General features: G+C 39.3%; 2 protein-coding genes across 2 annotated transcripts in view; one reads left to right on the top strand and one right to left on the bottom strand.

Annotated features, from left to right (window-relative positions):
• Positions 1-279: 279 nt before the first annotated feature.
• Positions 280-9,664, bottom strand: part of ncf4 (neutrophil cytosolic factor 4) — a 33,079-nt gene continuing 23,694 nt past the window's right edge. Inside the window, exons 7-10 of the mRNA XM_005810957.3 lie at positions 8,530-8,628; positions 5,538-5,689; positions 4,020-4,085; positions 280-607 (exon numbers count right to left, since the gene is read on the bottom strand). Of these exons, the coding sequence (XP_005811014.2) occupies positions 400-607; positions 4,020-4,085; positions 5,538-5,689; positions 8,530-8,628 (525 nt within the window). The 3' untranslated portion in view covers positions 280-399. The remainder of the gene's footprint in view (positions 608-4,019; positions 4,086-5,537; positions 5,690-8,529; positions 8,629-9,664) is intronic.
• Positions 8,633-9,664, top strand: part of LOC102234818 (parvalbumin-7) — a 36,551-nt gene continuing 35,519 nt past the window's right edge. Inside the window, exon 1 of the mRNA XM_014473268.2 lies at positions 8,633-8,765. Coding sequence (XP_014328754.1) covers positions 8,759-8,765 — 7 coding nt within the window. The 5' untranslated portion in view covers positions 8,633-8,758. The remainder of the gene's footprint in view (positions 8,766-9,664) is intronic.

Here is a 9,664-nt window from a genome sequence, read left to right as displayed (position 1 = left end):
GCAAAACTGCAATGGAAACATTTTTTTTTTTGCCTCACACGAGTCACCAGATGTTACCACTGGTGCAAAACAAGAAGAAGACGACGACAGGAAGTTGCAGACATATATTGAATTGGTGTAGCAAAATAAATAAGACATCTGGACATTTTCACTTTCTGCAAAAGGTTTTTGTGTCACACAAGTTTAACACCAAACTTGTTTACTTTAGTACAAGTAAAACGTTTTCTTGTCCTAAAACTGCATGCAAAAACCTTTTAAATAAATACAAGTATACAAAAATGATTTGAAATGAGTTTATTCTGCTAAGTGAAATGTTTGGATCCGTTAGGAATAAACGTACAGCAGCGATCATTAGCTCCCGTACTTCCTTCTGTCTTGTGCCACATTTAAATATTTCTCTCAGGGTTCAGAGCCATAAACTGAGAGGTCAGAGGCCATGCTCACGTGCAGTTCCCATGGAAACTGGTTGACAGGCCTCTGGACCTGGCCCTGCTGACGCCTGCCCTCCTTGATCATCAGCTGAACGTCCTCGTCGTCGAGAAGGCGTATGAGGTCGCCCTCGGGGTCGCGGTAGTTCAGGGCGATGTCGTCCACCTTGAAGACATTCCTGACCGAGAGAGAGAGGGAGAGTCAGTAAGAAATTGGTTTTAATAATCTAGATGGCGCATGTTAAATATTTTCAACCAGTGTGTGCTGTAGAATTGGTTTTGACTGTGTTATGTTTTAGATCTGTTACACTTAACTGCATTTTGACAAAAATAAAAATAAAACATTTCCCAGGAATATTCCTTTATCTAAATTAGGAGGGATTTTAATTCAGTTTTAGGGTGTAACCTCTTACAAATTTTAATAAATTGTAGCTTTGAAACTACAGACTAATAATCCCTACTGGACCTTCGCTCTAATCTACAAATTATAGTTGTACTGGTGAAAGTAAAAGAAACTTCACTTAGCTTTTAAACCATAACTGCTGTGAATCAATCTGAGATTAGAGCCGATTTAGGCGCTTTCACTGTGGACGCCCGTCTGCAGTGGGCAGTCACACGTTTGCTTAGCTGGCTGAACCTGAAGCAGTGACATTCCCACAGGAAGAGCAGGGATAAGAGCCAGGAAATATGTAAACAGAATGGTTCTGGATCCCACAGTGAAGATGCACTAAGCTGATGGCTAATGTAAAATAAAACGTTTAGAGGAATTAAAGAAAAGAGAAAAATGTTCTGGGTCAAATAGATGAAACAAACGTTTTACACAGCAATCGTGGCACTGCTTACTGAAACTGGTAATAAAGAGAAGTGAACAGAGTCTAAAGTGATTTAAACCCTGAGAATTAAAGAATAAAAGATTTTTACACAATTAATGTTCACTGTTGCTACATCTTTGGTCTGAAGGAAATGGGCTGCTGCTTTTTTTTGTGTGCATCATGCATTTGTGTGTATCGCACCAAAAAAGGTTGATAGAAATGCCAAAAGTCAAAATAACTTCCTTAATCTTCCAAAAAAGAAACATTTTTACTGTGGTCTGAAGTGGGTTTTGGCTTTCTCGAGACAGAGTTCGTGCGCCAGAGGTGAGACGAAAACACATTTGCCGAATAAGTTCTTACGTTTACCTCACATTACTGACCAGCTGTTTCCACCAAACAGTAACATCTTCAATACTAGATGCCAAGACAATTACAACTTAAAATGCATTTCCGGAAACCTCTTCATTTATTCCGAAAAATGAAAAGTATGCGGTCCATGGACAACGTCAAGATCTGATGAAATGACGCTTTGGGTTGATGGAAACAAGCTGGATCTGCCTTTTTCTTTCTTTCTTTCTTTCTTTCTTTCTTTCTTTCTTTCTTTCTTTTTGGTAACATTTTAAAAGTCAGCTCATGATTTGCATGGCAGTTGAATGGAAACTTAGATGGTACCTTAATGAAATTGGCTGGATAGCGTTTCACTGGTAGACATTATGTCTATGTGTGACTGAATTGAAATGTTTGGTTTGGTAAAGAGCCTTGTGAATTGAAATTATATAAATAACTTGAACTGAATAATACATTGCATTTGACAGGGCTTTCATAGTTCTGTTGCCTAGTGACCTACCATGGATTCATTGTATCAAAAGTTACAACTAGAATAAGGCTTTTAATCAATTAAAATTGCTGACTAATTTACACTAAAAAAACCCAACTCAATCACAGCTTCTTTCCTTTTCAGTTAAGTATAATATTTTCTATTCTCCTAAATCCCATTTACTCATTTCATCCAGCATCACAGCCTCACTCTGTAATCTGCCTCTCTCCCTCTTGTTATCGGCGCCGAGCCGTATTAAAGCTCAAGAGCAGACTCTCATTCGTCCGACTCTGGGGCACAATAGCCCCAAACACGGAGAAACAATAATGAGCAGATAAGCAGAGGAAATGAGCTGATTATAAATAGAGGAGGGGGGTTAAATCGTCGTAGCACTCACCTATCTAAATGAGCAAATAATGAGAGATGGAGGGAGAGGAAGGATGAAAGGAAAAGGGGCAAAGAAGAACAGTCAGTGTCATGCAGTCAGTGAAGCGGTGGAGGAGGAGACGAGAACGGCCCCAAAGGAATTTATTTTGATTAATTCTGATGATTGGAAAGTGGTAAGTATTGCAGCACATAACGAGGTCTGCTCTCCCTCAGGGAAGGCAGGTCAATGAACAGCCGCCTTAAGATATAGAACATCATCGCGCGATAAAGGTTGAGATGGAGAACCAACTCGGATCAGCAAAACTAAGAAATAAAAACCAGCGCCTTGACAAGGTATTCACACTCACTTTAGTTTTGTTTTTCATTTTTATGACGTTACAAACAAACTGGAATGCCTTTGATTGGGATGTGAATGAGTAACAAGATGTGCTCATTGATAACAGTGCATCTGCAGGTTTCAGCAAGTCGATTTCAAGACCTTTTTAATGCCACCTTAAATAATATTTACAACAAAAAAACCCCCAAGAATACAGGATGGTTCAGGGATTATCAATCCTGTCAAAAACTGTGAAACTTCTGGGTCTGTTTGCAGCTCTTGGCTGCAGCTTTGTGCGTCAAACACTGCCTGCCTCAAGTTTAAAAGGAAAAGAGTTTTTTTTGCTCTTAGCCTCATTTTGGTTGGCAGCAGAAGTGAGCTAGTTGCGAAAATTAATGTCGTCCATCCAACTGGCGATACATTTGCCCTTACCCATGATAGAAGCAAACACTTAGCTAGCTACTAAGGGTGCATTGGTAGCTAGTTAGCGTTAGCCTCCACCACCTCGAGTCACAGAACGCAACAAAGATTTCTGCGCATGACTCAGACTTTTGGGTGACCGAGAAGTCCTGCAAGAAAAACACTGCTTGTGCGAGAATGTCCGTTAAATAGTTCTGCCACAGCAAAATTTAAGACTTGTGATTAATGTATTTAAGGACAATGTGACATTTTTTAAGAAATAAAAGAAAGTTTAAGAACTTGATTTTACACACACAAAACTGCTTAAGTCTTTTAAAGGATGCGACAACACCCTCTACAAAGTGAAACTGACACAAAAGTTCAAAAGGTTTTTGTTCTTTTTGCGAGGCGTATAGAAGTGAAATTATTTACCCAGCTGAATGAACACTAGAGACGAAGACTGGATGAATTAGATCAGCTGTCAATCAGTGCAAATTTAATAAATACGTGTGGATGATCTCAGTTTTAATAACAGCAGAAAACAGATTCTGTGTCTCTCATTTGCAGTAGGAGGCAGATGACACCCGACTCCTTCACACATGGAAAATATCCATAGCATGTCCCCAATCGTCACCCCGTTGTTCTACCAAATAAGCCATTATCACATATCTAAAAGGTGTGAAGATGCACATGATACCTTTACCTCTGCACAGCTTATGAAACATATATGAGTGACACCTGTATTTGTGCTTCCTCACATAGATGCAAACGCAACAAGCTCTTACAGACATCAAATTCTCAGTTTTACCCACTAAAACGTTGAACCGACACAACGAAAGCAGAAGCAGCACAGCGCTCACCTCATGCGGGACACCAGCTCGTTGTACGTTGGCTGGATAGTGAGCGCCTCTTGTACACACACGTCTCTGTATGAATGGACAAAGATGGCCAAAAATTAGACAGCAATTTAATTACCAGAGACAGAAGGAGAAACAGTTAAATTCCACAGTGAGGACAATGTTGTTGTTGTTTTTGGTCTTATTTCAGTAGATTTTAAGTGGTGCAAAACAAAGTCTGTCAACCTCAGACAGTATACAGTTGCCCTGTTGAGAACAGGGAGTCACCTTTGTTCTGACCATCTGCACCTGCAGGTTGTCCGCAGTAGCAGTACTGTTTAGAAATACAGTAGAAGCCATATATTTACATGCATAATTTACATTTACAGACAGGTTGCACCATGACGTCCAGCCCCCATCTCCCTGCTGGAGGGCAAAAAAAAGCCTGCTCACCAACAATCACTACTGTTGGTTTTAGCTGTCAAGTTGTCAACGTAACACGCTGAATGTTAAATGTGCAAGTGATGTATAAGACAAAAAGGGACACAGTGCTTTAGATAGAGGGGTTCAGGGTCATCACATTTCACAGGTCAGGAAAAAGATTGAAGGACAAATAGCAAGTGAGAGGGACGTAGCTCAGTCATGCTAGCTTGACTTTGACAACCTTAGCATGTAGACATGCTGTGTAATTTGTTGTGTTTCGGTTAAGTTACACTGACTGACTCTGACTGATCATCCATGGAGCAGATGTTTAGCTAATCAACCACCACCACTTATTAATCATCACAAAATAAACATAGAGCTTGAAAACATACGACTGTAACAGACTGGATGTTCTGTTCTTTGAGTGGGAAACGTTTACGTGGTTTTGGTGTTGAATCCCGATAAACTGGAACATAATCTCTGACTTGTCATACAGTGGAGCTCTTGTAAGTCAGTTGCTACGGTAACGGCTGTGTGTGTAGCACAGACGAAACAGTGAGCGATAAAAAAAGAACAAGAGTGGTTTTGAGTTGTTCTTTAATGGTTCTTCTGTAATATTTTTCCCTTTGCTGTGGCGCACAGCACTATTAACAATACCTACATCTCCAGGTTTCATTTAGTAACCAGAATTTTTCTACCACAGCAACGCTGCCATGGACGGCATGTAAAAAGAAAATTGTCTTTTTGCCCTTCAGCGTGTTGCACATGTGTAAAATTTCCTTACAATAACATGCAACATGTTTATGCTAATGCTGTCTGGAGGAATGGGACAGAAATCCAGCAAACTGTTGGAAGGAACTTGTGAAAGGACTTAATTATACTAAGGAAATGGATGTAAGCGTCTGAATTCAAAGAAGAATAATTTTAAAAAATCTTCTCTGGTATTTTCGAAACCTAAATGTTGTAAAACCTAAACGACCTAAAACATGAAATGTTTAGTCTGATTAAATGTCAGGAAGTGAGAAAAGAAGAATGTGTCTTTCTTTTACAATAAATGTGAATATCCAGCATTCAAAGTTATACAGAGAGCAAGAAACGTCGTTTGTTGATCAAACCGACCTGGTTTCCACTCCGGATGGGGTGAGCAGGAAACAGCGGAGGCAGCTGTAAGTGTGGCCCCCGCCTTCACCCTCAGAGTCACTTTCTGGGAGGGGCTTAATAATCTTCACAAAGGATTCTGGGAAAATACCTGTTTGATTGTTCGCCGTCCCCTGAAGGAAATAAGAGGAGACAGAAACATGGATGTGATGAGGAGAGTCTCAGAGGACGGGGGTAATTCAAAGAGAGAAACGGGGGGGAAAAACCCCAAACAGAGCCGGAGAGGCTTGGTGGAATAATTAGGCAGCTCATAACGAGCTGCTCATGTGAGAGGCACTCGGCGCGGTCATAAAGCTCCGTTAGCACGCCCGTGATATCTGAGCATGTTAGTCTGGAAAAATTAAAACCATGTGTAAAAGGTGCAAACTTTTACAATAGAACTGTGATTGGACAACACAAAGAGCACAAATCAGATACATATTCAGGATTTGTACTGAGTAAATGCTGCCTGTCTGTACAAAGAAAAAAGAAATCAGTAAGTTTTAACTCTAGAGTTGCTTTGGAACCGTGGTTTTGTTAGGGTTGGTCCACGCCAAGAAGGGAAACGAACCTATTTTAATTTCAAACTTTAAGTGGTCTGGATCTATGTTTCCCCAGGTTTTCTTAATGTCTTAAAATCAAATTTATATATATATATTTTTTAAACTAATTTTCAGTCAAACATGTCCGCTCAGTGAACTGTTTTTCTTTTTTGTTATTTTTATTCAACAAACCCGGCCTATAAATGAGTCGGTCGTTAGAAAAGCCTGGATGTTTAGGCGCACTTTCTTGTCTCAAAGAAATACGTTTCCTTCATTTATTTTATTGAATAGCTTTTTTTAAATTATTTTTTAATGGAAGCTTTTTTAGTTTCCGTTACAAATTTATGCAGAACTTTGTCAGCAATCTGCTCATGTAGAAAAAAAAAAAAAAACAATCTCGCAATTGTGGCGTTTCCATTAAGTAAGAAACACAATTAAAGGTAGCACTGCTTGAGACACAGAAGATAGAAAAGCAAATTCAGCATTTAGAGACACAAATCAGTGTTTTAGGTCTTTAATTTCATAAACACAGGAGTTTTATTTACTGCATACACAATGTAGCTGGTTTCCTAGACCTAACACTGTTTGTTTTTTCTTTCACTTGTCCTGATGTCTCTTTTTCTTTAAGAATAGAGTAATATAACATCATAATCTGACGCAAATAGATGGATAGAAATGTGTATCCAGAAACAGCTTGAAGAAAAACTGATCTGAGCCCTGCTGAAAGATTACATCAAAGTTTTTCTCCTTGGAAGCAAACATGAAGAAATTCGGACTGGTTCAACACTTTTAGGGAACATTGTGTTACGTTTGTTGGCGAGAACGAACAGATCAAGGTTTTTATGTTCTGCTTTTTTGTTTCCGAACTCCCGTTCAGGTTAAGTGCCTTTTCCTCCTCCATGTTTACGCTCACTCCATCACATCAGCTTCCACCTTCTGTTTCTTTCTCCCACTCACTTTCAACTCTTGTTTCTTAACTTTACATTTTTTTTATACATATTATGTTGCCTGACTTTCTTTTTTTATTATTTTAAGACTGACCAGAATTTATTCCAATTATATTGCTTGCCAAGGTCCGTATTTCAGTCGAGCTGCTAATTAAAATGTGTAATTTTGGATGGCAGTCTTAGCTTCTAATCAGACCTTTTATTATTATAATCATTATCATTTCTCATTTAATTAATATCTATTTTCTGTCTTCTCTTTTCACTGTTATTCATTCTAACATCTCTTTGCTCCTCCTGGATAAGAATCAAACAGACACTTTTGTGTTTTCTGTACATCCATGTAGATCTAAATGAAATCAGATTTATTTCCACAAAGAGGAAAACCATAATCATTGCTAAAGAAGCTCTGATTGGATACATTATTATTATTTTAAGCCACACTTGAACCAGAAATGACATCACAAGTGTCTAACCTGAGCTAATGTGCAAAAGTTGCTCAGTGGTCCAAAGTCGGCTTTGGAGCTCCACCAGGTGTCTGCTAATTGCTGCTGGCTAGTCTGAAGGAGCTGCCATGTGAGGCAGAAGAATGGAAGCTGCAGCTCTGAAGAGGAGCTTCGTCCTTGAAGGCGGGGCTAGGTCCAACCAGGTGTCTTACATAGCTACATGGATGATATGGGAGATCCAACCATTTAGTTCTGCTTTGATTCTTTGCATGAAAGAATCAAAGCAGAACTCATGTTTACATTAGAACATGATGTAAAGCTCCAAAAAGTTTATTTTACATGATCCTGCTCCCCTAAATCAAAAATCACGTTCTTCAACAATTACAATAAACTTCCTCTTGCAGACATTTATCAAAACATACGAATTGTCCTTTTTTCAAAAGATTATATCACATCACATGAGTTTCAGTGAGTTGGCTCCTTAGACTCTGAAGGCTCTGTTAGGTTGTTAGGTTTTCTCCATAATGTGTTTTATTACTTGGACAGAAGTTCTGATTGTTTCCATCTTTCCACATTTAGTTTCTTTCTCTTACATAAAGTATGGATTTTTTTGGAGTGCATCGCTTGTTGTAATGTGAACAAATTGTGAGGTTTTCAGAGATGGTCATTTTACTTTATAGCCCAACTCAGCTCTAAAGTTCTCTACAACTTTGCCAGCGTTGTTCCTCGATCTTTATGACGCGGTTGGCTCTTTCCTTTCCTCCTACGTGAGTAACTCGAAGTTGGACTTGGTTGACCTTTTATTTCGGCGTGTCAGATCAAAATGGATAGTATGCTCTTTTTGCACTTTTTAGATTTTTAAAATGTTTTATAACAGCAAAGCTACCAGCTGATAGCTTCAGTTTTTTTTTATCCTTCTCTGTTCCTTTCCATCCACCTCCTCTTCTCCTCCAACTCTTTTCGCCTCCCCCACCTCTCACTCATTCTCTCTCTCCCTCCTCCGCTCTCCGTCTCTCTCTCTCTTCCCGCTCCCCGTTCTTACCTCCAGCCAGTCGGCATTGACTCGTCGCAGCAGGAAGATCACTTCTCCCCTCTTCAGGTTTAACTCTGCCTTGCCGTTCCCGCGAAAGTCAAACATCGCCTGAGACAAACAAGACGGGGGGGGGGAAAACAAAAAAGAAGATTAAAAAAAGCAAGTGAGTGGGAGAACAAAAAGAGAGGAACAGAGAGAGTCAGAGCGAAGCAGGCGGACTGAGCACCAAGAGTGAGCAATGACGGGTAAGACTTCACACACCTTTTAGTTTCTGGAGAGTTAGGGATGAGTGTTTTGTGTGTGAGTTAATGAAGGATGTAAAACAGGAGGATGAAGATTTTATTCTGCTTAGAAAGTTGAGATTTTTTGAGAGGGGAAACTGATATAGGAATACGATGAAAATTGCAATTTAAAAATGAAGGTACGGTAAAATAAGTTGAAAATTCAGAGTTCAACAAATGATTTGAAGACCAGTTCAAATGTGAATTATTCTACCTAAAACTGACAGACAAACAAAAAGCATCAAGCTGCGAGATGACATTTTGGTGTCGCCTGGTGATATTTCTAAACTGGCATCCGTTGAGAAATAATTAATTTTCCCAAACAAAAATCCAGTTAGGAAGCTGAGGCCATCAGAGGTACGATCTGTGACTAAACGGCTACATTTTCATGGAATAGATGCAAAAACTGTGAAGAGCAGACATGAAAATGCTGGAAAGCAATAAGAGGCATTTTGTAAAGGTGGATGAATTCTTAACCTTTCAGGTTATCATCAGTGTGTGAAATAAAAGCCTGTCAGAGTGAATTTGCATGGAAAGTAGAGCTCACCAGACTCCATTAACGCGTTTTAGACTAAAAAAAGAAAAAGCCTTTTAGCCTAAAATCCGCTCACACAAACTACTTCATTCACCGTGTAACTTTTTGGCCACAATTTACCTAAAAAAATAAACCCTTCTTATGTTCAATTTTATTTTGAATATCTGCTTGAAAGACTAAGAGGCAAAGAAAATAAAAAAAAAATTTGGATAGCAAGCAGCAAAAGTAAAGAGAGAAAAGGCAGAGAGAATTACAACCGTGACCAAAAAAAGAACAAGGAGCGGTGAAAGCAGTGGGAGGGAGGTGCAGAGGAGGTGGAGGAGGATGA

This window comes from Xiphophorus maculatus, chromosome 5, assembly GCF_002775205.1.
Source record: "Xiphophorus maculatus strain JP 163 A chromosome 5, X_maculatus-5.0-male, whole genome shotgun sequence".
In the NCBI taxonomy this organism is placed as follows: Eukaryota; Metazoa; Chordata; class Actinopteri; order Cyprinodontiformes; family Poeciliidae; genus Xiphophorus; species Xiphophorus maculatus.
This window is presented reverse-complemented; position numbering and strand designations above follow the sequence as displayed.